General features: G+C 43.3%; 1 protein-coding gene across 1 annotated transcript in view; it reads left to right on the forward strand.

Moving 5' to 3' along the window:
• Window positions 1-27,780, forward strand: part of THSD7A (thrombospondin type 1 domain containing 7A) — a 528,740-nt gene that overhangs the window by 307,249 nt on the left and 193,711 nt on the right. The window contains exon 5 of the mRNA XM_090046913.1: window positions 6,072-6,903. Coding sequence (XP_089903039.1) covers window positions 6,072-6,903 — 832 coding nt within the window. The remainder of the gene's footprint in view (window positions 1-6,071; window positions 6,904-27,780) is intronic.

The raw sequence follows: 27,780 nt of genomic DNA on the forward strand, positions 1-27,780 counted from the left end.
TTCTTTTGGTGGGGTGGGAGGAGGGACAGGGGGAAGTAGAGCTGCCAGAGGGTCAAAACACTTGCTGCGGAACCAGTGTTCATGAAGGCCACACAACTGTATTTTTTCAAGAATATACCATAGAACAATTAGATTTACAAAGTATATATTAATATCAAAATGTGCAATGATTAATAGCATCTGGAAGGAGCTCTCCTCTCATGCAACATAGCAAGTTTGGAGCTTCCAGCACATAAATTTCTGTTAGGTCTCAAAATAAAGGACTCCATTCACCTTAGTTTCCAGAACATCTAAACTTAGGATTCCTTTCCTCAGAAGAGTTTCCAGACTTCATATTATCTACTAGTGCTATCAACTAATGGCCATGATGCTTGGAATTGTAAACCTTTTGCCGGGCCCTGGCTGGTAGTACAAGGGGTACGTTAAAGTTTGGGGGTTGTGATTTGAACCCCCCCTGAGAAATCTGGGAAAAATATCTTTCACTGGGAGTCCTGAAATAATTTCCCCACTCACAAGAAATGTATTATCAAACAGAAAATAAAAGTTAATGAAAGGGAAAGGAGAGCAATGAAACCATGTCAAACACCACAACAGTCGAACATCCCAGCTATTAAAACATCCCAAATATCAAACACACCTATTTTTAAGTAATTCAACTAATAAAACACTAGGCCTGTGCAAAGCAGCTGGTATTCGTTTTCAATATGGCCAATTCAGGGGACAGAGATTTGATTCGGTGATTCGAATCACTGTCCAGAGACTCAGCTCCTACCAAATCTCTGAATCAGCCAGGCCCATGCCCCCAAGCCTGGCAATGGCTGCCCTGCCCACCCCAGCTCCTGACTCTTTGGGGAAAAAAAGCCCTGGATCAGCAGGTGCTGCCAGGCAGGGGCGATCCCCACAGCCCCACACTGCATGGGGGGCTCTGTGTGAGCCCCTGACAACCCCTCTCACTCCCCCAGCCCCCTCCATGGATGTCCCACCTGGGCCAGCTCCTGCCCTTTAAGAAACAAAAAAAAATGAGAAAAGCCCTGCACTTAGCATTCCTGCAGGCAGGGAGTGATCCCAGGTGCCCTGCACCACACTGGGGGCGCTGCACAAGCCCCCTGAAGCCCCAAGGTCGCTGCAAGAGCCGTGAGTCCCGGGGATTTTCTCTTCTTTTTTTCTTAAAGGGCTGGAGCTGGCCTGGGTGGGGCACCCATGGGGAGGGCTGGGGGAGCCAGGGGGCTCATGGCAGAGTCCCCCATGCAGCATGGGGCAGTGGCAAGCAGCAGGGATCAACCCCCCCCACCCAGCAGCACCTGGTGAGCACCGGGGCTTTTCTTTAAAGCACTGGGAGCTGGGGTGGGTGGGGAAACCCTGGGGGGGAGGGGCTGGGAGAGTGGGCGGGGGTCAGCAGGGCTGGCAGTGGTTCCTCTTTGGTCCCCTCCCCCAGCCACCTCTCCCCTTCCCCTAGTACTTACCAGCTCTAAGTCTGGCTGCAGCTCCTTGCTGCAGCCACTGAGGACTGCCTGAATCATTAAAGCTCTCCGAATCTTTTGGAGAGCTTTGAATCAATTCAGACCTTTAAATTGATCCCCTGATTCAATTCAGATTTAGAGATTCGGCCACAGAATTGGGACGAATCTCCTCTGAATGGAATTGCCACCCGAAGCATCACACAGCCGTATAAAACACCCTTGGTCTTTCAGTTTCAGTCCTTATCTGAAACTCCCCTACCCCCAGAAGTTGCTACTTAACCCAGTCCAGGAGGGAGGGAATTTCCCTCAAGAGATCATGTTGCTGGCTACTATCCCAGGGTTGCCCTGAGATGCCTGTTGGCATTACCACCACTCTGAGCCAAAGATTGCTACCTGCTGCTGCTCAGGGTCTTCACCACCTCTCAGGAAGCACCACTCAGAGGCACCCCTCTGAGGTTACACTGCCTGAAGATGCTGCAGCTCCTTGTCAGGTTGTCGGAGCATTTGACCTTACATTTTCAGGTCCTCGTTTGTCCTGCAGCAGCTCAAGTAGGTCCATTTGTTCATATCCCAAGCTGCTTGGTTTGATCTTAAACCGAATAATATAGTCCTAGAACCCTAGCATATAATTAAAACTTATAGTTCCCTTTTTTTTATCTGCAGGAAAATGTGTTGTGTTATATATGATGGTGCATTACACCTTCTGAACCCCCTTTTTCAAAATCCTAGATGTGCCCATGAACAGGCTCATAACCTTTTGAACTGGCATGCCAGATGAAATTATGCAAATTTTAGAACACATAATAGAACAGAGTTCTTTTATCACAGCATGCGACCAGACATATATATAAGCAGAGTTGCACAATTAACTAGCACCCATTTTGTCCTCAGTCACTAAGTAAACAAGTAGACATTAATCCAGCTGAATGGTAAAAGTATTGCTAATTTTTGCTATATTATGACAAGGTGTGTGATATTTGGTGGCTTTTTTCTTAAAGCTTTTCAACTTTTAAAACTGCAGACAAAATTAATTAATACTAAAAAAGTTTAAGGAACTCACAGTGGTAGAGGAAAGCGTCTATGTGGAAGCTCAAAAGATTTATAAACCAGTGAACAAATTTAATAGAATGCCAAACTAGTATTTTTAAGTCTTGGCATCTCTGGGGGCCTGCCTGATCCATGATTTTTATTATGAGATTTCTTTTTCTCCCCTCGCACTGAAAATACAATTTGCTACTTTTTACCTTCAGGAATAGTTCATTTAGCATATTGGTGAGTACATATGTACTGTGGATATTGCTGCTGTTAATTTTAAGTGAAAGGCACTCAGAAACTGGTGGTAGATGTCACAGTCAAACTGATGCTAGCCAGATTGATAATCCTAAGTAAAAATTCATCATTTCACCCAAAAAAAGTGTGAAGTTTGCTCTAGTGCTTATTTAGAGACTTAGGAAGATTCATGTAGATGAACATGTAATTAACAAAAATTATTAATTTGTATGGACCTTTCAGAAATGGTGGCCCACAAGGCTAAATATTTAAAGGTGAAAATGATGAAGGACACATTCTGGTACTTAATGTATGTGAACAGGCCCTTTCGGTTGTCACCTGCTGGATAAAGTTGTATCTTTTCAGCGTTCTCATCATTTTTATTGCTCCTCTTTAGACTCTTCTCATGTTGTCTGCATCGTTCCTAGAATGCAGTGCCCAAAACTTGCACTGTATTTGCATGACACTTTACTTTGAGAAGCCTTAAATCTTATTCATCCAGGACTGAATATATTGGAAAAATCACTTTCCAGAGTCTAAATTTGTATTAGCAAGCAAAAACAAAAGCTAATGCAATTAGTTTTTTATGAATTTTAAATTATCTTAAAACTGGACAAGGTTGTGTTTCTGTGGTTGGGTTTTCTTAATATTCTTCTTTGTTGTGCCCTTATGTTTCAATCCTTATCCTACAACAAATGTTGTAACACTATTAAAGCACTGGCATACTCATAGACACAGCACCGTTACAAAATGCAGTTAATATTATGGAGCAAGATTATACTATTCCACAGACAAATGCAAAGCTAATTTATCACTTTCACATACAGCACTTCAAGCACACTCTCTGTTTACCTTCCTGCAGTTTCTTTACAGCCTTAGCTCTTTGATTGGTTAGCATTTTAATTACTTATGAACAAGTTGGTTAATTGGACTGACAATGCTTAACTATTACAAACAGTTTTTAGATATGGTGCATTGTCTCTTGAATACTCGATAATTCTGGATCTTGTAGGAAGGCCAAAGTACATACTGTTTATTTGGAGCAGTGTAGCAAAGATCTGATCTTTAAAAGAAAGTCTCTTAATTGGACACGCATGATATACACAAGGTGCAGTGATGTGATAAGACAGGAGTTTGCCATCTGCAAGGTGAATATATTAGTTCTTTATGTTCCGTCATGATTATATTGCTATCCTTCCATTAGCTGATGATTTTATGCAGTTCTTATTCCTTTCTTTTAAACTTGGTTGGTGTTCTTAAGTAGAACTCCATGCAATTTTCTGGAGAAGTGCAATTTCTTTGTACTCTACATAAATGCATTTTTAATAAAATAAACACAAGCATCTCATTTACGGAAGGCTGGTTAGAGATAAACTAGGGTAATCTAGCTGAAATGGGGACTGAAATGTATTTGTACTTAATATACATTTATTTTTCTGGGTATCTAGCTAAAGCTTGGAAACTCTAAATCAGACTTAATCTGCAATAAACAGCACAGAAGTTTTCATGTGCTGAATCTGTCTCTGCCAGCTGGCATTGCTATCAAGTATATAATGCTCAGGATTTTAGAATCCACAGACAAACTGTTCAACTGTACTGTCTCTTCTGTATACTGTAGTCAAGTATCTATTCAACAATAAACTAGCAAGGAATACAGATGCAAAAGGCCAAGATCCTATTCCGCCTATTAGATGTCTAAGCCCACACTAACACATGGCCAAAAAATACATATCATTCCTCAGGAGAACAATCTTGCTCAGAGCTGCAGAAGGTCATAGCTTGCTCATTCTAATTATGGTCAACCTTATACATCTCCAAAGCATGCAGGGAGTCACTAACAGCCAGGCAGTAGGAAATGGTACACATGTCTGGAGGAGAGGGGAGTGCAGGGCTGCCCAATACCTACTTCCATCATCTTAGGGTAGGAGGGAAAAGGAAGGCATCCCACTGACCTTATGCCCAATTATCTAGTGGCTAGGACAGTTGCCCAGAAGTTGGAAGGTTAAAGTCCCCCCCCTCAAAGGATCTGAACTCACATCTCCTACTTCTGAGGAAAGTGCTCTAACTACTAGGCTATGGGCTAGGGAGTGGAATGGTACATGGAGGATAACACTATGTTCATTCAATTTTTAGCATGGGTTTCTTTATTCAAGTCACATTTTAATGGAAGCATAATCTTGAATTTATTTTGGTTTACCAAGAGATCTATGGGGGAAAAAAAGGTCTCTTGCTAAAATCTCTAAAAAAAAGTTTGTTTACTTCATGAATAGAATGATATAAAACATTTAGGTTTTGTATTTCTACATGTTCTTTCATTATTGTTTCAGATGTGCAGTTTTGGCAGTCAGAAATGGCATCTTTTTAGCTTGTACAAAATTTGACAAAACTCAGGAAAATAAAATGCAACTGTGTCCAGAGGAAATTTGTCAATATCTCTCTCACCCATGTAACCTGAGTATTATTAATTCACACTGCCAAATGTCAGCTCTTTTAAACCACAGAAAGAGTTTACATTGTAAATTTTCAAATCCATCCCATTCTATGGATTTTTTATCAATAAAAAAGATAGGGGGTGGGGCATTGTTTTCCTACAAGATCTGTTTTCTCTCTTAATTCTGTTTTTCCTATGAATAGCCATAAGCTAGTAAGAAATCATGTCTGATATATGTATTTCACCATATATTGGTGTCTGGCTACCATTCATGATGAGTAATTCAGAATGAATATGTAATTAATCCATATATTTTTAGTATGTTAGGGAGGAAATAAAATGAAGAAATAGGTTTTCCCCCACCTGAAGTTACTGATGCTTTCTCAAGTCTGCTATATCTTTGTTATGTTTTTGGGCACAGTTTAAATAAAATGAGTGTGTGAAGCCAGGTGCAAAAAGAGAAAAACTAAAACCATAATTTGCCCCAAAAAACTGCCCCAAAAAATTAAAACCATAATTTATCTATAGCTGAAAGCTATAGAGAAGATTTTCCTTCATTATGCTGGCCAAACAGGACTTGAAGAAACAATCTGCATAATTTCTTAATTTTATTGTGACCAATGCCTAATGAGTTCTACCAGTGCAAATATTTTATTTACTCAACATTTAAAGAAAAAATAGTAAAATTGTAAGAAGACCAGAAAATTGATTAATAATCCTGTGATTATTTTGTGCTGAGTCTTTCTGAGATTAATATTCTTTCCCACAAGTCGTGTTGAGGTCTTAGCTCGACAGGACTACTGGGAAATACCGAGCTTTTGTTTCCTGAGCCTTGTAGCTGCATCTTGATTTCAATAATGACACAGTAATTAAATTTAAAATGTTATATCGGCTTTTATTATGTTTTCTAGGTCCATGGGGTAGGTGTATGGGAGATGAATGTGGTCCAGGTGGTATCCAAACGCGAGCAGTGTGGTGTGCCCATGTGGAAGGATGGACAACCCTACCCACGAACTGTAAACAGATTGAGAGGCCTGAGAACCAACAGAACTGTTTCAGGGTTTGTGATTGGCACAAAGAACTGTATGACTGGCAGCTGGGCAGCTGGAATCAGTGCCGGCCAGTTATTTCAAGGAACATTGAAAAACCTGTAGAATGCATCAAAGGAGAAGAAGGAATCCAGATGAGAAATGTAACTTGCATACAGAAAGCAAACGGGGCCTCAGCTGAGGATGTCATATGTGACTACTTTGAGCCCAAACCTCGCCAAGAGCAGGCATGTCTCATCCCTTGTCGTCAGGACTGCATCATGGCAGAATTCTCCCCCTGGTCAGAGTGCTCCAAGACCTGTGGCAATGGGCTTCAACACAGAGCTCGTCACATTGTTGCTCCAGCTCGGTTTGGTGGCTCTGCCTGTCCTAACCTGACTGAATTTCAGATCTGTCAGTCTAGCCCATGTGCTACTGAAGAAAGCATGTATAGCCTCAGTGTGGGACCCTGGAGCGCATGTTCTATGCCCCAGTCAAGACATACAAGACAAGCAAGGAAACGGGGAAAGAACAAAGAAAAAGAGAAGGACAGAGAAAAAGGAGTACGGGATCCTGAGGCTCGTGAGCTTATTAAGAAAAAGAGAAATCGAAATAGACAAAACAGACAGGAGAACAAATATTGGGACATACAGATTGGGTATCAAACCAGGCAGGTTACATGTACTCACAGGAATGGGAAAGCAGCAGATTTGAGGTAATCACTGTTTATTTATCTGAACATCTGTGTCTGTCTGTGAAGTTAGACCTTTAAGTAATCTGTATGTAATTTCCTAGTAGCTGTATTCCCATCTTGATATTAGCACAGCATGATCTGTTTCCACTTATAGCTCACCTTGTCAAGTTTAAAAAGCTCCATAAGAAATTTAAAAAAGCTTAATACATGCAGTTGATCATACCTTATTAAGCATTTATATACTAGGTAGCCTTTGTTAATCTAGCTAGTTTTCCCAGAAGTTTTACTGAAGTCCTGAAATTATTCATCAAATATCTCCTCTTTCTCTGGAGTTTTGGAACAGTTTTCTGTATCAAGTGAAGTATGCTTGAGAATTGATGATATCCACCTTATCGGGTTTAAAGTTTTGGGATCCAGTAGGAATGAAGGGAGAAGGGTGAGACACGCACTTAAAATCTACATAAAAAGGCAAGATATATCCTAGAATTTTTTTCTTATACAATGTGTTTGACATACTTTTAACCCTTTCATGATCAGTTTCTGTTACCACAGTTTTGTTGTTCCCTACAGTGGAACTCCTGAAAAGATAACAATATCAAAACTGTGTACTTTGCTACCATGTATCTTGACCTTCTCTCTTCCTTCATTACCCTGTGATATTCTCTCCTTCCCATGTTATGGTCTTTTTCTAAGAGAAGTAGTGTCAATAATAGTTATAGTCAACCCTTGGTTTTAATGGCCCCTTCCTATCAGATATTCTCTTTCAGAGGATCATAGGAAAGAAGGGCTGGAAGGGACCTCATGAGGCTATCCAAGTCTAGCCCACTGTTCAAGCTGGGATCACCCCTGACTAAACCAAACCAGCCAAGTATCTACCTATCCTGTTCTCGACAGCTTCCAAGGATGGGGATTCTACAACGTCTCTTGGTAGCCTGTTCTAATGCTGGACCACCCTCATAGTTCAAATGTTCTTTCTAATCTCCAACCTAAATTTCCTCTCCTGCAGCTTGAGGAAAGCTCCTAATCTTGTCCCCTCTGGCTACAAAGAGAAGTTTATTGATCTCCAGTTCCCTTTTTATAATCACCATTCAGGTATTTGATGATAGTAATTAAATCCTAATTCTCTCAGCCTTTCTTCATCAGTCATGCTTCCCAGGCTTCTAATCATTTTTGTCACACTCTCTTGGACTGTAGTTGAGCCTCCTTCTGAATGGCATGATCTGCACTGCATGTCCCTTAGAGAGCTTCCTACCTTCGTGGGACACTTATCTGCCATGACTTGATGGTAATTGTTGTCCCAGAGGAGAAGGAAGACACCACCATAAGGGCCACTCTCTCACAAGCAACAGATCACTATGGCCTCTGGCAAGACCCTCTAGGGTCTATAATGGAGGATCCTACACCCCTGCCACAGGCCTCCGCAGTCTATATGCTGATTCCCACTGTTAGGGCTTCACAGCTGGGAGTGAGGCACCATATCTATGTGAATGGCTACTGGGAATTCTTGTAAATCTGTTCTCCACAAGGATAAAGAAATATGGGCAGGTATACTGCCCCTAACCCTCTGTGACCAACTCTCCAGTGGAGGGTCTCCTTTTCCACTACTTCTGGTGTCCCTTTAGGGTCTCCTTGGGGCTCTCCCAGCCTATAAGAGCCAGCTTTCATAGATTCATAGATGCTAGGGTCGGAAGGGATCTCAAAAGATCATTGAGTCCGACCCCTTGCCTAGGCAGGAAAGAGTGCCAGGGTCAGATGACCCCAGCCAGATGCCCATCCCGCCTTCTCTTAAAGATCCCCAGGGTAGGGGAGAGCAGCACCTCCCTTAGAAGCCCATTCTAAATTTTTCCCACCCTTACCATGAAGCAGTTTTTCCTGATATCAGAGATGTGAACAGAACATCTCTGATCCCTTGCTGTGTCCCCCTAATGAATTTGTAGGTGGCCACAAGATCACCTCTCAGCCTTATCTTGTGGAGGCTGAAGAGGTCCAGGTCCCCCAGTCTCTCCTCATAGGACTTGTCCTGTAAGCCCCTGACCCTCCTCTGGACCCTCTCAAGTGGCCCTCCTTTGGACCCTCTCAAGTCTATCAACATCCTTCTTGAAGTACAGTGCTCAAAACTGGATGTGGTACTTCAACTGTGGTCTGACCAATGCTGCATAGAGGGGAAGTATCACCTCCTTGATTCTGCGTGTCCTGCATCTGCTGATGCATGATAAAATGCGGTTAGCTTTGCTGACAATTTTGTCACACTGACAACACATGTTCGTCTTGGAATCCACTCTGAGATCCGTTTCTGCTTCTGTGCTGCTGAGAGGGTCACTTCCCAGCCGGTAGGTGTGCTGGAAATTTTTGTGCCCTAGATTCAGCACTCTGCATGTATCTGTGTACTGCATCCTATTGTGTACTGCCCACTTTTCCAACCTGTCCAGGTCTGCCTGGAATTGTTCCCTAACTTCTGGAGTGTGCATTTCACCCCACAATTTAGTATCATCCACAAACCTGGACAGAGTACACTTCATGCCCACATCTAGGTCACTGATGAAGGCAATGAAGATACAGATCCAAAGACCAAACCCTGCGGAACCCTACTACTCACATCCTTCCAGGTTGATACCGACACGTCTACTACCACTCTCTGGTGCAACAGCTAAGCCAATTTGCTACCGGACCATGTAAACATCTATATCACAGCCTCTTAATTTATTTAGGAGAATGGGATGAGATACCGTCTTGATGGCCTTGCTAAAATCCAACAAAACAACAACCACCCCTACTCCTGCATCTAAGCATTTTGTGACCCTGTCATAAAACAAAACCAGATTGGTCAGGCATGATCTACCTGCTGCGAATCCATGCTGGTTTCCCTGCTCCATTATTTTTCTCACTGGACTCCCACAGATATGATCCTTCATAATCTTTTCAAAGACTTTTCCAAGGATGGAGGTGTGACTGACTGGTCTATAATTACTCGGATCCTCCTTCCTCCCTTTCTTGAAAATAGGGACCACGTTGGCCCTTTTCCAGTCCTCTGAGACACGACACAAGTGCTCAAACAGCCATGCCAGTGGTTCTGCTATGATATCAACCAATTTCTTCAGTACTCTCAAATGCATCTCATCTGGGCCTGCTGACTTGAACACATCCAGTCCATCCAAGTGACTCTGCACTAATTCAGCATCGACAGTTGGTGGGCTGGTGTCCCTCTGATGCCTATCTAAGAACCCATGAGGAGACTTATCTTGACCCCTGTTCAGGAACACAGAGGCAAAAAACTCATTGAATAGCTCAATCTTATCCCCCCGTCTGTCACTAATTGCTCCTTCTTGTTCAGTAGAGGCCCTATGCTGCCCTATGCCTTCCTTTTACTCCCTACATACCTAAAAAAAAGACTTTTTGTTGTCTTTGTGTTGCCAGCCTTAGCTCTGTAGTTGCTTTGACTTCTCTAACTGCCTCCCTGCAAGTGCAGCCCAAGTAAGTATACTCTTCCTTGGTAGTTTCCCCCTGGTTCCACTGCCTGTATGCCTTCTATTTTGCCCTTAGGTGCCCCTGGATTCCCCTGTTTAGCCAAGGAAGTTTTCTGTCTCCTTTCCCTTCCACTTGGTAGCTTTCACTCCTCTGCTGTGGTTCTTGATCCCTGCGTTGGAATGAATCATGCAAGTCAAATGAGGTTCAGGTGTTTCCTCTCTAGGGGCCCTACCACTCAAGTGGCCATTTCCCAGCCTTTGTGGTCCCAGATAGGGCCTTTCTTTCTGTTTCATGGGAGGATCCTTTTATGCAATGGACCAGGGTTGTGCCGGCTGCTGCGTGCCCCGGAGTGTCCTTGCAGCCTGTCTCAGCTCCAACGGGTCTTCTTGCCCTCTAAGCAGAATGGAGCCAGTAAGTATGGGGTCCTTACCTCTGGGGTTTCTGATTCTACTCCAGATTTTCTCTGGAGACCCATGTTGGAGCTGGTTTGCTCGCTGCCCAACTCTGGCCACTGTGGGTTCTCATTCCAGCATTGGAAAAGCAGCTTGGTTCCTAGGGGCTAGGGAAAAGGAAGTGTGTGGGAAGTCTCCTCTCCTGGCACCCCCTCCTCTTCTACATGGACTCTTTCCAACCTGTCCACATCTTTTTTGAAGTGTGGAACCCAAAACTGGACACAGCATGCCAAGTGAGGCCTCACCAATGCTGAACACTTCCATTTATTTTCAAGTCACACATATACAACAGCATACTGGGTTGTATTAACAGATAAACTTCCTATTTTTCTACCTGTGCCTCCCTCACCAACTTGTGCTTTTACTTCCCAGCATATTTTATTTAGTTCTTTTCCCTTTCCTCACTGATCTTCCTTCCATTTTTGTCTTCTATATTCTGAGCCTTGTTATTCTTTCCCCTCAAATATAGCATGTGTTTAACAAAGTTGGTGCACACTGTTAAATGAGGGAGCCTTCTAGGTGAGTTAACCTAATGCCAGTAGGCTACAAATTAATTAACTTTTAATATATCATTTAACTCCTCATTCAGTTTAAAAAAGGGTAATTAGTTCAGTCATTTCTGCAAGGCCTGTAATGCAATATTTCAAGTGAATTAAGCTGCCAGGGAGAAAACACAAAAGTTCAAATACATCATTTAAAGTCTTCTTTACTTTCTAATTTTGCAGCCATGCCTGGCTGTAATAACCCCCAAAATATTAGTCACAATAATTAGGTCCATCAGTCCTAATAACAACACCTAACAGTTATATAGGTTGTATAGCTTTCACTGATGAATCTCACTGCTACTCTGAAGTGAGTAAGTCTCATTATCATCACTTTACAGGGAAGGGGCCAAACAGAGGTCTTAGAAAGTACATGATGCAGATGTATCAGTGTCTAAAGTGTCCAGCCTGACAAAAGTGTCTAAAGTGTCTAGCCCCATCTGGGCTAGGGACAGAAATCATAAATAGACTGGTATAAGAGATCAGACATTGGTTCAAATTTGTAACACAAAAGAAGTTCAGAGCACATAAACTGCTTTCAAAATGGCCCCGACCAGTAAGATAAACCTGGATGGATGTAGTATTAGACTCTTCTGATTTAGGTTAAATCAGTTTATTGAAATTCTGCCCCAGATCCCCATCCAGATTCATGTTCACTTACAGCATCCCAAGCTGTTTTGCACCTTCCCTGGAATCCCCCCTCGCAGGGTTGGGCTAGCCTTGGCCCAAGCTGTTTGCTCCAGCTGAGTAGGAAGACGTGCTCTAGTGTCCCCCCAGCTTCTGGCCTGGGCCACTGCAGGTATGTGGCTTCATTTCTGGAATCAAAAGTGAATGTCTTTTGACTTGCTAATCGGTTCAGTCTGCACATCTTAGACCAGAGGCACTTGGTAAGCCCCCAGGGAGTATGCAGCAGCGGTGTGGAAAAATGGGGGGCACCTCTGGTTGTACTGCCAGCACTTCTGGTTTCACTGCTGGTGCTTCCAGGCTTGCCATTGGTGCGGTTTCACAGCTCCATGTGTGGGGATCTCCCCACAGACTGACCCCTGCTCATCGATCAGCTAAGGGACTTCCTGATTTTTGACTGGTTGCTGGGGATACACCAACCAAAAAAGGTTGAAAACCCCTACCTTAGACTAACCTGTGAAGGTTGAATCAATTCAGCCTTGGGCTTTTTGACTGTCTATACTTAGACTGGGGTCTGAATTTCAGAGGTTCACTGGCTATTTTAATCCAGGTATCTGGACAAATAGATAACAAAACTTAGAGAAAACATGGAAATGTTGTCCCAAATCACTTCATGAAAGAGAGACAAGAGCTGAGACTAGGCAGCTGAAACATGGCATTATCCTTCAAACAGAATTTTTTTTTTTTTTATCAAACATACCTAAAACAAAGGTTAAGCACATACTTATTTTATTTTAAAAAGAAGTTTTTTCTTTTATGCCTAAAGGTGCCCAGCTCTTTGCAGAATGAATAAAATAAAATATTATTTTATGAATATTAAATATAAATATTAAATGATAAATAATAAAAATTATCTTATTATTATAAAATATTTTAAAATAAGAAAGGAAAAAAATTCAGACAGACTGTCCATCAGTGAGACAGGAATTGCCAAATGGCAAAGGAAAGGAAACATTGTATAACTTGCACTCAGTAGCCTGTCTTATATTAGGTTTATGTTATATTGTATTTCCACTTTCACCTGAACACACTTAACGCAGTAACATTGCATATTAGAATCCTACGCCATATCTACATCAGTCCATAGAAGAGTAGCCTCAAGGCAAGGGTGATGCAAGCCTTTAGTAATGGCACAATATAGAATATACCTCAGGAAGCAATACTTTGTTGGTCTGAAGATTGGACAGGTGATGCAATGGATATTTTCAGCCATAAGAAATATCCTGGTAATTTGATTCAAAGATTTTTAATACAATACTCTTTTCATAAAGCCCAATACAGGCTTTTTTGTCCTGTTACATGTTGTCACAAAGAAAAGGATGATTAAAAGACTGTAGGTAGAAAATCCTGGCAGGCATACTTCAATTTTTGAAGCATCTGTGTATATATCTGTCTATTCATTTATACTGCACTCTTCCCTATGGTGTTTGAGTTGCTTATCTTGTGATTGCATTTTGAATAACTGAGTTTTTTTCCACCAAAACTGTCAGTGCAGTCTGCTCAAATGATAGTTTTATAATCTCCATCATATAGCAGCACTGGATTGCTAAACAATGCAGACAAGTAGGGTGTCTGGAAAATCTGCCATGCTTGTGAAATGCTCTTCAACTTGAACAGTCCACTTTCAGCAAATTTAACTCTGACAGTGAGAAGCAATCAGCCTCCTGGCAGCAAGTCTAATTTTTTTTTAAATAAAAAAAAGAACCAGACAGCAACATTTTTGCACAGGCAATAAAACTGGTATGGTATGAAAAGGGTTACAGTTAGCAAGTTTCAAATGGGTGCTCCAGAGGTAATGATTCTGTAAAGCTGTCAGAAAGACTTCAAAAAAGCAAATTCTCTAGACACATCGGCACAACAGACATAGTACAGAGAAGTGAAACAAGTAAATCAAACTATAACTTACATAATTTATTGCAGAGTGAGCAATCCCACGTCTCCCATGAAGGTTGGAATATTGGACTTTGTATTGCTCACTCTGCAATAAAATGCATGTTACGCTTTCCTTTTCTTCCTCTCTTCTTTTTGCTTTATGCTTGAGTCCTGCTTCATTTGAAATGCCCAAGAAAGGAACTAAAGAAACAGGTTTGCAAATTATTGTCAGGAAGAGAGAATCAAGAATTCAAGGCAGACCTTACAAAATAGTTAACTACTCCCCAAAATGTAGGAAATACCACTGGCACTATTGGTCTCTCACAGACGTTTTCACTGGTGGGAAAGGAGGTGCTAGATCTACCACAGAAAACAGCTGGACCACAAAAGAAAAATATAAATAATGTTTGTAAAAAGCTGCTTTTAGTTTACATAGCTATCTCATCATGTTGCCTCACTGTATAGGTGAGAGCTATTGTTTAGAGTATTATTGAGGTTGGCTGTGTTCCAGTTTAAGATCCTATTTTCTGGTGTTTATAGTGTTCCCAAATCTTAAGCATTTGGGCTGAGATTTTATATTCTGAATGCCTAACACTCAGATTGACTTACTGTTTTTCTAAAATGTTCAGCTACAATGGGACAGCCATTTCCATGCACAAAATTAGGAAAAATGCCATGCTTTTTAACCAGTGTTTTCAAAAATTTATGCGAGAAGTTCAAACATCTGCAAGTTGTGCAACAAAAAACTTGAAATTTGGCAGGGAAGAGACACAGGTTTGGGTACAGAGACATGAGAATCTGTACTTACTAGAGAACATTCCACTCCGGAACATGGAACTGAACCCAGGAAATTCCTTTCTAAGTCTCTCTGTTCCCTTCTGTTTTATTTCCCCAGCAAAGTTCATCTCCTCTGGCACCTGGACCACATATAACGTAATAAACTATTACTGTTACCAGTTGTTAGCCACGTAATAATGGTCTATGCCATACACTTAAAGATCCCAGTTCTGGTAACGGCTCATACTTGGAGTCAACATGATTCTATACACAGTAATAGAATTCCTGGGGCTTTTAAACATTTTGTTTGTTTGTTTTTAATAGGAAATCTTATTTCAAAAGGTCATAATGCTTGCAAAGGAAAGCACTCAAATGTTAAAAAAATACTGATTTACTGGGAGCTCAACCTCTTGTAGGTTGCAGGCTGTGTGTATGGGTGTCACAGGAGCACTGAGGTGCCCTGTTCCTAAGTAATGGAGAAGTGGAGCTGCCAATCTCCAGGGGCAGCTCAGGTGCCAGTTGCTGCGGCAACCGGGCGGGCCATGTGACCGGGAGGGGGCAGGGCCGGGCCTTTATAAACAGCCCAGGCCGGAGCCTAGGGAGCAGTTCCCTTCTGGTGGCCGCAGGAGCAGGAGCTCTGTGGGAGAACTGAGCAGACGCGGTTAATGGTTGCAGTCTGAACACCTGGACTGGCTGTATGAGGATACGGGGTAGAGAGAACCCTAAAGGAGGTATTGAGGAGAGCCAGCATGGCACGGAGTTTATACTATAAGCCAGGAGGCTTCTTGTTGTTATGTTGCAGCCGTTTGGCTTATGGTTTAGTTATTGAGACACCGGAGGACCGGGTGAGGCTGTAGGGGCGTGAGGAGGCCTCACGGGATCTCCCCAGCTGTGTGGGGGTTCCCAGTGCCCTGTGTGGGCAACAGAGTGGTGCCTGGGGTGGCACAGCTATTCAGTGCTGAGGCGGCACAGCGGGTAGCCCTGAGTGAAGGCTAGTGAGAGGCCCGAGCAGGGCAGAGGACCCCGCTCAAGAGGCTGAGCACCAGAGTAAAGCCTGTAGGGGCTCATGTTGGGCTCCAGGTGTGGGAGCCACATGAGTGGAAGCCTAGGGTGGGTGCTGCAAAGACGATTAGCCTGGTGAGGGCGACCCGGGGCTAGTTAGGGCCCGGAGAAGGTGCCGGGAAGCCGTGGGAGTGTGCATGTACGATTGACAGCCACCCCAAGATGGGTGCGGTCTAAAGGGGTTCCAGAGCACTTCCGCAGCAATAGGAATCCCAAGGAACCAGAGGGGCCAGGTAAGGCCCCGGTCACCTGAGCCTAACTGGACTCACATCATTGACGGGACCCAGTGGGCCTAGAGGGGCCAGGTAAGGCTTAGGTCGCCTGATCCTAATTGGACTAGCATTATTGACAGGACCCAGGAGGGCCAGAGGGGCCAGGTAAGGCTTAGGTCGCCTGAACCTAATTTGACAATTGATTCAGATAATGAATACGAAGAACTAATACAGACTGCAGAGGGGCACCAGAGAAGGGCGCTGGTTGTGGGCCAAGCCCAGGGGCGCCAGGTAGGGCACAGAAGTTTAAGGACCAGATTACGTCCAGGAAGAGCTGCGAGGCTTGGGGCGTGCTAAAGGGGAGGTAAGAGGCACACATTGCCCATAAGGCAGGGGTGCATTGAGGCACCCACTCGGGACAGGGAATAGTATTAGCACAGTGTCCAGGGCGATAAGAGGCAGCCTCCCATATTGAACCTTATAACATCAAAGACATAGCGGGCGAGTAGAGGGTGCTGGATTGCCTGATTGACACAGCAGGGGGCGCTAGTGAGATCATGGCCGCTCTTAGGCCCCACCCGTGACAATGGGACTCATACGTACTCGCATTCACTCAGGGAAACTTAAAATTTAGAAGGTTTCATAGTAAAAGATAAGGTTTATATATAAAAAAAAGTATCTGGAGAACATTACTTGAACCATTACTGTAATATGAGGATATTAGCGAAAGCTTGAATAATGAACTCTATTATGCCTTGGTCCATTTTAAGCATGGCATGGGCTTATGGATTCAGAGCAAAGTTATCATTAAGCAGCACCCCAAAACATCCTTGGACTTTAATCCACTTTTTTTTATTGTCCAAGTGTGCTTGTGATCAAAGCTTGTTAAAGTTCAGTGGGCTCTTAATTTGATAATAGCATGCACATTGGGTTGGCATGGTTGCCTACAAAGGACCAACTCACAGGATCATAATAAATTCTAACTTATAGTACGGGATGCAAACTTACCAATAAAATCATCAATGCAAACATTGAGTTATGAGACGTACTGGCCACCTTAACACACACTGACACACACATATTCACACATGCAATTGCTGCAATAGCACCGATGTTGCTTTATACCTATTTGGGGCTCTGGAGTCTGCTGTAGATGGTCAGCTTCTCCTGCTTGTCCTTCTGTCTCAGTAGGTCGGGTGCTGGATAAGAGGATGCTACCAAGGGTCACACTTCACTGCCTTTTATCCCTTTCTGGCAGACTTCTGTGATCCCCCAGCATCATCTTGGCTGTCCAATACAGCTATACAATTCCAGTGATCACAATTCCAATGCATTCTTACAATAATAATTTTAGTAATACAAGGTACAACTTACAAAGAAGAATACATTCATTAAGAGTTAAAAGGTATAAAACATAAGATAGAGAATGCCAGGGCAAAGATGAGACAGATGAAATATAAAAATGCACTGTAAGATGTATAAAAATGCAATGTGTGGTAGTGAGGATCAAAGTCCACTGGGGACAGTCAGTGAGTTAGGTTAGATAGTCACATAGACTGATTTAGCATAAAACTTTAGACAGATATGGGAAGTTTTCTTTGGGAAATAGGTCTTAATCAAAGGGGAATGTGTTCACCAGGATATATTTGGAGCCATGCTTTCAATGCACCTTGGCTTTTCTCGTCTCTTACAGGCTTTGCTATGAAGTGAATATTTTAGTTCTTTTGTTTTCTTTAGTGGCAAGTAGCTCAATTGATATGTAGATGTAGTTTGTAGGTTTCTCCTACAGAAAGCCACTTCACATTGCTGGCTTGCTCTGAGCCTTAACACACCCATGCAATGAGTGTTCTTGGTCTCTGCCAGTTGTTAGAAGGAAAAAGAAATGCACAAAAAGTATGTGGTGGGGAGGGTTGCAGGCAAGAAGTGGTGTTGCAGGCTGTTAATCAATGCCCAGAAGAAGAGTGTACAAAGGGGGCTCCCTGTTACAGCAGGATACAGGTGATGATATCCTGGAAGTTCTTTCATTTGCAGCACTGATATAGATTGAAGAGATGTTAGCTATGTTGCAGGTTGACTGATAGGTTAGGAGTACTGCCAGCAAATTAAATGAAGAAAGAGGCTGCTGCTATCATTAGACTGACTTGTAAAAAGCTTTTGCATTAAGTGCAGAGTTGGCTATCTTTATTCACTTCTAATAAACGCTAGACCTGTGCAAATAGGGAAGTATTTGATTCAGATTTGGCCGATTTGGAGGACAGTGATTTGATTCAGAGATTTGGATTCAGTCGATTCAGAGGACAGTGAGTGATTAGATTCGGATCACTGTCTTGAATTGATTCAGCCAAATCACCTTCAGAAGATTTGGACAGATTTGGTGATTTGGTTTGGCTGGGGAGAGGCAGGTACATCCCCAGCTCCCAGATAGCTTGCGGCACCCTGCCAAGCCACGCTGCACCTGCGCGATGCGACAAGTGCTGTGTGGATGCCAGGTGGGGGGCCTCTGGCTGTGCCTGCCTCTCCCCGGATAGGAGGAGCCACAGAAGAAGCCCCCATGGCTGCCCTGCTTGGCCCCAGCCTAGTTCCAGCACTTAAAAAAATAAAAAAAATAAAAATAAGGAGGCCCACACTCACCAGTGAGCAGTGGCAATTGGGACTTCTGGGTGCTCATGGCAGAGCTTCCCCCATGCAGCATACGGCAGTGGGGGGCAGCAGGGATTCCCCCCCCACTTGGCACCCATATAGCAGCTGCCCCATAGCGCAGGTACAGCATGGCTTGGCAGAGTGCTGCACGCTGTCTGGGAGCTGGGGCTGAGCATTGCCAGGCTCCGGCTGACTTGTGGAGCCTCCCCAGTTCACAAACAGCACGCGGTGCCCTGCTGAGCCATGCTACACCCGTGTGAGACAACAGCTGCTGTGCAAATGCTAGGCAGGGGGGCCAATCCTCACTGCCCCCCACAGCCCCATGATGCTTGGGGGACTCTGCCATGAGCCCTCAGAGGCCCCAATCCCTGCTGCCAGAGCCAGTGAGTGTGGACTTTTTTTAAGTGCCAGGAAGCTGTACCAGGCGGGAGATGGGACCGGGCAGGGCAGCCATGGGGGCTTCTCCTGTGGCTTCTCCAACTGTGCCTGCCTCTGCCCCAGTGGGGGAAGCCATGGGGGCTATGCCCTGCTGCCACTGGCACAGTCGGCGCGGGGCCGCGATGCAGGCACAGCTCGCTCTGGATGGCAAACAGGGCATAGCCTCCACTCCCAGTGCTACTGTGCCTGCATTAGTGCTGGGAGTGGAGGCTATGCCCTGCTGCCACTTGCCCCCTTCCACCTGGAATGAGCCACACTCACATCCTGCTCCCTGCCCCACCCCCCATGGGTGGGATAGTGATAGCAGGGCAGAGCCCCTGCTCCTAGCACTGCTGTGCCCTCCTCCCTGAGTAATGCTCCCCCTGCCCCAGTTGGGCAGCTTGTCCCAGCCCCAGCTCTAATCTTTCCCTCCCCCAGTAGACTTACCAACTGGAGGCAGCTGTCTCTTTAGTCTATGGCCAAATCTTTTCCAAAGCTTTTCTGAATCGATTTGGATGCTTCAAGTTGATTCAGAGCTTTTACTTGGTCTCCGGATTTAATTTAGATTTGGCGATTCAGTCCCCGAATTGAGCCGTATCTCCTCTGAATCAAATCAGCTACTGAAGCTTTGCACAGCTCTAATAAACAGAAAGAATGACAGGAGTTGTGCCAGTCCTACTAGTCATTAAAGACATTTACTTAATGGGAACCACAAGCTTGGTTATCTTGAATTTCACACCCCAGATGCCTTCTAGATCTGTTTTTCACTTGGCATCAGTCATAGCTAGGCCTAATTTATTATTAAGGGTGAGCAAAAACTGAAGGATTTATTAAAAGCTGAACATTCCTGAATCAGTGCATCACAGTTTAAAAGGAACAAGTGCATGGCAGACCCAACCCAACCCAACCAGTTTGAATGCATTTGGGAGCATCAGGTCTGGTTTATATGTAATACATACACATGTTGAGGGAATATGACAAGACAAAACTCTCTGAAGTTCTTTTTCAGATTTGGGGCAGCAACTATTTGCAGGGATAAGGTCAAGAGTGAGAGGCAATTTTCAGGTAAAACGCGAGCAATCAGTGGTCCCTGTTGGTAACTGTTAGTTCTCCAGCTCACTATGAATATAGGCAGAATTTGAGTCCTTGGTAGTAACAAACCCTTTCAGAATTGCCCTAATTCCATGTTAAATATTATGCTCTGTGATGTTACGGGTACACCTTATATAATTTCTTGGATCATCTATTGAGCAACATAGTTTGCAGGAGGATATCCTCATATCAGAGCCCTGGTAGCAGGTTTTCTTGAGACTATAAGAAAGTCTAAATCAGGGCAATTAGGATTGTCAATAAAGGAGGACTCAAGACTTTGAAGTTTACAGATATGCATGATCAGGGGGAGAGATCAAACCACCTGCCCACGTGGTTTTTCAAATAAATTAATAATGGATAGCATGGTGGGTCATAACAGTTACTGGAGAGTGAGAAGACTGGGACTGGCTTTTCATAGGAGGACTGATTTGCCCAGTGCAGACACTTTGCCATGGGAGACTTTCTTCATGGGATTCAGTTACCTTGGAAAAGAAAATTTTGCTTCATGGGGATATCAAAACCTCATATTGTTGTCATTTCCCATGATGAGTTGGGATTCCGTTTGTTCAAAACTGAAATAAATGTGCCCAATACCCAGACTACTGAGGCGTTTGTAACCCACACACTTGCACACAAATTCAGGGAGATATAGTTACATATAACTGTGACTATATGTCTGGCAGGTTGATATGTCTTGCACTTTCCCCTCCTGGTGTAAAGCTTATACTCCCTTCCCTTTGCTGCTTAAAAAACAATAGCTGTACTCTACCCACAAGGCAGAATTCAAGTTCAGAATTTTCTGCAAGTTTTGTTAGATGGTGTATGAAGTGTTTTTAAAACAAACATCATCCTTTTACCACTCATTAGAACTTTTGCTCTTTTTAAGTTGTATAATATTCTGTAGTAGCTATTATGTTTGTTCAACAGCTTGCTTCAGTTAAGGACCTAGACATTTTCCATGCTGTTTATGCAACACACTTACATGCTCCCTCATGCTTGTGACTAAGAGGTAAATAATCCCTTATATAACAATTAAGAAAACTTATTTTGTTTCCACATGTGCCTAGAATCTTTGTAGAGACTGATTCCCATCCTGTTTTCTAAAACATACTGAAGTGTTTTCTTCTGCTTGCTTCAATAGCTTGATACTTTCCATGTACTGGAATTTCATTTTACACTGATTTGTACAGAGGGGATTGACCTTCAGATCCTTGTTTACAATCAAAGTGTTAATTGTTGCTTTTTCTTAGCCAGGAATGCTATTAATTTTATGATGGTAACACAATGTTTTCTAGCATCAGATCAAGCACATATTATATCATTATTAAGAACAGGAAGAAATTTCTCCACTAGAAAAGAAAAACCACGATAAGAAAGTTGATAAATATTCTGCCCAGATGATTCCTAAGTAGTCTTAGAAAATTACAGATTACACATAATTTTGTTTGGATGAGCATGCACTACATGGATGCTGTGTTCTCTTTTTTTTCTTTCTCCAATAATATAGGACAGCTTTTCTTTTCTTTTTGTTCAAAAATATTTTGGCAGTGCTTCTTTGCTGGAAGCAATAGTTAAAATTTTATATGATCATGGGAAAGTAATCCTGTGAAAAAGCACTTATCTAGACAGTGATTGAATTGTAAATGAATAAAAGAGACTCCATTGTTTGTTTGACTATAGGAGCCTATTATACTATAAGGAATTAAGAGTTTCTGCACAACAATATACAATATGAATGATAACAAACAGTGCAGTTGTAATGAAAATTAATTATGACCATCTCATGATGAATATTGTGACATTTGTCATGGGGAAGAAATACAAATGGGCTTTCAACAATCTCCTAAAATAAACAAGTGTGTATACTAGTTAGTAGAGTGTAATTCTTATACAGCTATTGATAACGGGATCAGATTCTAAATTGCACCCATTTTTTACTTTGGTGTAAGACCTGATTCTAAACGAAGTTCAAGTAGCGTTCTTCTGAGGAGATAACGTACCCATGATTGCTATTATTTTTATGTTATTTTTACAACAAATAGTTTACTTTTATAGAGAATCTTTCTTTCCTTTTTTCATTTCTCACTGCATATATGCCTTTCCTCCAAGAATACCATGGGACAATTATTGTTTTCAGCTCATGGGATGACATTCTCTTCCATTCCTGGTCAAAGACACAGGTTGGATACCATTCCTGGTTGTACAGCCCTGCACACTATGTGCGACTTTGTAGTCATGCCCTTTCTGGAGGTATAGCAGTCTTAGATGCAAGAAATAAAGTTGGCCAAAAACCAATGACTACCAGATCTAGCCCTAGACCAGGCAAAAGGGCTGCATGTCCTTCTTTTGCCTTTATAGCTCAGTAGCTGGGGCACTTGTCTGGGAAACTGAAGATCCTAGATTTTGGGCCCCTTTCCCTAGACCCTAGATGGCATTTAAACCTGCGTGTTCCTAATCTCCCAGTCTAACCACTATACCACAGGCAAGGCATTATTTAGTCATTTATCCCACACCTCTTTTCAAACTGGGACATTAACTTAGTTGTTGGGGGAAAAAGAATGGAGGGCAATGCAGGGGAAGCAAGGGCCCTAGCTAGAACCTAGCACCCCCGCCAGGCTAGCAGCTACCTCACTAAGCCACACACCCATTGGCTTGCTTGCTTTCTTCCTCCTGGCCCCATGTATCTCCTGTATACCTCCTTTGTGTTGCTACCCAGGGGGCCAGCTTCAAATGGAGCTTTAGAAGAAGGCCTTCAATAATGGCTGACCAGTTATATGGTAGGTCAGGTACTATGTGGGGAAGTCAGAGGTTTAACCCCCATTCTGGAGGTTGGGGGCAGTATCCACAGCCTCTAGCTTCCTAGGTAAATGCCTTAGCTACTTGTTTATTTGGAGAGAAGATGGAAGGTACCTTTCTCTATCTCACTTTTTTTGCAAGTACACACTCCTAGACTTGGAGGACTATGTATGCAGGAATAGAATTCTAATGTGTGCATAAATGGCATTTTAGGTGCATAGACAACAATGTGGACATCTAGTGGCCAGGAAAGAACAAAGTGTCTCCCCTGGAGACTAGGGAGCCCAGTAAGTTTTCAAAGTTCTTTGATAGAAAATGGCATCAGCAGGTAAAATAGGCTGTTGGAACATTATAAGCTTTATTGCCAGCTACACAGCTTAGGCCCTAATTGCCAACTAAACATTATTTTGCACTGGAATGAAGAAAAGACTCATTAGTGGTCAGGTAGCGAATAAAAAAAGTTCAAATGGAAAATTATGCTCTGATTCTGACTGAAAAAGCTCTAAAACACTGCGATTGCAGGAAAGAGTGCTATTGCTTTTTCCTGTGTATCATAAAATTAGTGAAGTCCCAGTCAGGGACCTATTCAACAGTCTTGTAAATCAGAGTTTACTTAGAGATGTAATCTCTCTCTAAAAAGATTTCTGGCTATTTTGAAGATGAGACTAATTGGGATTTTAACCAGACTAGATGCTTTAGTTCAATTACATATATTGAGTGTAAATACAATATTTCTCCTCCCTGATCCTTGGCGGGCTTGATTTTAGTGAAATTTTCAAATAACTGTGATCCATTTGTTATATCATAGAAGGCTCTTTGACATTGGCCATTCTGATCCTTCCTCTAGGCTTTTTTTCAGGAGGCTATTGTAAAAACTGTAACACAGAAACTCTTACCTTTCCTGGCTCTGTCTTGTCTATAGTAGAAACAACTTTCATTTCATTGGCTAATGACTGACTCTTGATAATGAACAAAAGTTGTATATCACAGCCCTAATTAAATGACTTCTGCTGGAGATTCACCAGGGTTCTGTTTGGATCTCAGCACAGGACCTGAGTGATTTTGGCCTGATTGCCTCTGGGCATGTTTTTGGTATACAGATCTTCCATTCTAACCTGCTTTATGAGAGCTGGGACTCTGAAGCTCAATTTCTTTTCACCACTCGTAAGTATGCTTTGAAATTTGGAGCAAGTCTTTCTGGGGCTGCAGGAACTCTCCCCAAGATTCCATTCCTCCAAGTCAGGCTTCTCTTCTGAATCGTGGAATCACACACTCGTCTTTTGCGGACTGCTTCTTTTAATACTGGTTGACCCTACAGACAAAAAGGTTCTTATCACTCTAAAAGTCCTCTTTTTGGTTCTCTTGCATTCCTTTGCTGAGATTTGAAATGCTGTCTCCTGATTTCTTTGTTCCCCTTCGAGAAAAAAATTTGTTGCTCCAGCATTTATCCCTCTGAAGACAAATTTAGCCAATTTCATTCCCCTAGCAAGATGGGGGCTGTGGTGGCCATGGCACAATGTAGGGCCACCCAAATCATGCCTGTACTCCCAGTCCTCTATATAAGCCCCTATTTATCTTTCCTACCATGCCTTGATGTTTCTTGTATTTATTGGAAAGCTGCCTCTGAGTCCCTCACTGGTGCTTTACCTAACCTGACTCATCTCTTGTGATTGCTGGGGCCTCTCTTCACTAGCCAAAACCGTGTAGTTCTCCACAGGTGCCTCTTGCACACTGATGGACCTACTGGTGCCTACCTAGCACTGAGCCAGTGATCACCACCTATGGCCTAAATGGTGGTAGCCTTAGGGCTCTTAGATGTGTCCTCCTTACTTGTGGTCTCTTAGTTGTGCCACCTCCATAGCCATGCTCATGCCTCGCAGATTTCACTTGGTCACTGTTCATCTACCTGTATAGGCTTTGGCCTTAGCCTTAACCTACAGGTGACTTTAACTGTTGACTGGTAGCCTAGGCCCACTGGCTCTGGCTCTGGCCTGGCCCAGGCCACCTGCATAACCCACTCCAGACTCAGGCTGTGGCCCTTTCAGTCTCTGGCCACTTGACACCCCTTCTAGGCTCAGGCCCTGACATTCTTGGCCTCAGCCTTGCCTGTGCCTTGTGCCCCCGCCCCTGCCCCTGCCCCTGGTAGGGCTCTATAGCATGCCCCCCAGGCACCCCTGTGGCCTCCCTTCTACCCCTCTACAGCCACACTCGGTCCAGTATAAACTTGAACAAAAATTCAAGCAACGTTTTAACTCACAGTGCCTCCTCTAGGTCATCCTACCATTGCCAGCCGAGTATCTTCCATTCCCTACCAGCCAGAGCTGGTGGGAGCTCTTGTCTCTGCAAAGTTCAGGGCTGCACTGCCCTGTGTCTCAGGGACCCAGGTTTATATCCCCTGTGCTCCTCCCCTTCTGGCTGTTTTCATCAGCTACCTTAATGGGCAGCTTACTGTGCCTAGGCTGCAGTTGTTCCCTTGCTACCTTTCCTCCTCCAGCTAACCCCTGTGTAACAGCCTGGGACTCTTTTTGCTGCTCTTTCTTAAAGATACAGGAGCCCTTGACTTCCTGTTACACAGGGCATCAAACATGCATCCCACAAGCTGGATCCAGCCTACCAAGCCATTCCCTTTAGCCTGTGGGGGGTCCAGGGAATTCAGGAGTGGGACCTAATACAGAATCTGGAGGTATGGGATCCTGTTGGGCATGGCCATCAGCAGCAGAGGAGCCAAGAAGGACTCTTCTAGCACAGCTCTCAGCCAGCCACCACTTGTCCACCCCTGTTTTCCCCACTGTCACTTGGCCCAGTTCAGGTTCAGCCAGCAAGGAGCCCTCATGGTCTGAATCTAACTGTGCAGATGGGTGACTCCAAATTCACTAAGGCATTCAGTGGCACAGAAAATTTTATAAAACCATTGAGAATCCAGACAGACTGCCAAACTGCCACAACTGTTTTGATATGGTGGACCATGAGGAATTGCTCAACAGAGGTACAGACTGGATAGCAGGGTTAGGATAGTTAGGGGTCTTTGACTGACTCCATTTTTATCTCTCTGAAAAAATCTAGCAAGTAACTTGGATGCTTTCTCTTGGACTTCCAGGGAAGATAAAAAAAACAAAACAACTAGTGTACATTGGAGGGGGAAAAAAATGAGCTTGCTATGTCCTCGGGTTCTATATCAACATATCAAACTGGGTGTCATTGTGAACAGCTTATGAAGCATGCTGCTCTAGTTCTAGAAAGCAAGCGATATTACAGCACTTATGGAACAAGATGGGCAAAATATATAATTTTATACATGCATTTTTATATAAATCAATATTAGAAATACTATATGTGTAGTACAGATCCACCATTGCAGATTCAGAGATAGTGACAAATGCATGAAGAGTTTGAAAACAGAGATTCTTTACTTTGAATAAGTGGTATTAGAAGGGAGTATTTAAAATATTTATAAAAACAATGGAGGAATTGAGAAGGCAGTGCAAGAATGAGGAATCATTCACTTAACCAAAAAATTGTGAATTCAGGCTGGTAAAAAAGGAAATATTTTTTCACCCAATATATTGTTAAACTCATTGCCACAGGATGTCAATGAGGACATGAAAGGGATAACAGTAGCTAGAGTTTATACTAGTTAATGGGAAAAACAGTTCAGGGGGTGAATAGAAATTGCTTGTAGCAGAATCACAAACCAACTGTCAGCTATAAGGAATAAGACAATTATACCACATCTGTTTATTTTTGGAGTCTTGCATCTTCCTCTGAATTATTAGGGCCTTCTCCAAAATGACCGTTACTATGTTCCTGTGTGGCACTGTAAATTTGGCATTTTGGCATTAAAAATAAATAGTGTAATGTCATCAGTTGCAACAACTATTCATTTAGATCATGGTTACTCAACCTCCAGTCTATGGGCCAGAAGAGGCCCACAGAGTCATGGCACCTAGCCCGCAGGACTCCCCACAGGTTGGGAAATTTGGCAGCAGGGGGAGCAGTGGCAATACGGCCACCACCCCCTGCTTCCAATTCCTTGCCACAGGGCCGGGCCAGGGCCAAGCCGGGCCATGTTCTCTTGTCCCCTCTGCAGGGTTGGGTTGGAGCTGAGCCATGTTCCCTTCCTCCTCTACATATGGCCAGGCCAGGCTGGATCATGTCCCCTCCAACCCCAGTGGGGCCAGGTTGGGGTTGGGTCATGCCCCCTCCTCCCTGCAGGGCTAGGTCGGAGTTAAGCCATGGAGCCATGCGATCTGATGGGACCCTGCTGCAACTGCTCTGAATGCCAAATCGGGCCTGAAAACTGACCAGGCAATGCCCATCAGACCCACCCAAAAAGGTTGGGCACCACTGTTTTGGATAATCCTAAAATGTCAATCGCAAAACATGCCAAATAACTAAAAGTGAGTAGAACAGTCCCTCTTTTTCCATCTTAATGTAACCTATAATAGTTATAGTGAAGAGTAGGATTTTGCGTTATATACTCTAGTGGCACAGAAAAGAACCTGTCTGGATTTAGGCAGTTCTAGAGTATTTTTATCTTTTCCCAGGCCTGAGCTGTTACAGGGACTGGAATCACTGCTAGCAATATAAATAGCCCTGGGCCAATGTAAGATTTTGTAATTCCCTTACAATTTTTGCGCTGAAAGAATCCGCCCCGAAGTCAGATAATTGGCCTTCAGAGGTGTTTTAATGTCATATAAGGGTAGAGGATATTTCCACAGGAACAGAGACCTAACTAGCAAATTTTGGACCCTGGACAGAAATGCTGGAGAGTGGGGTAGGGAGACAGTTACCAAATGTCTATAAATTTACAGATAGTCCAAAAAAACCTAAAGAAGCTTATCTCTAAAGTGTGTAAAACTTAGAAAATAAAGTTTGATTGAATATCTG

This window comes from Crocodylus siamensis, chromosome 5, assembly GCF_052110815.1.
Source record: "Crocodylus siamensis isolate JL-2025a chromosome 5, ASM5211081v1, whole genome shotgun sequence".
Taxonomy (NCBI): domain Eukaryota; kingdom Metazoa; phylum Chordata; order Crocodylia; family Crocodylidae; genus Crocodylus; species Crocodylus siamensis.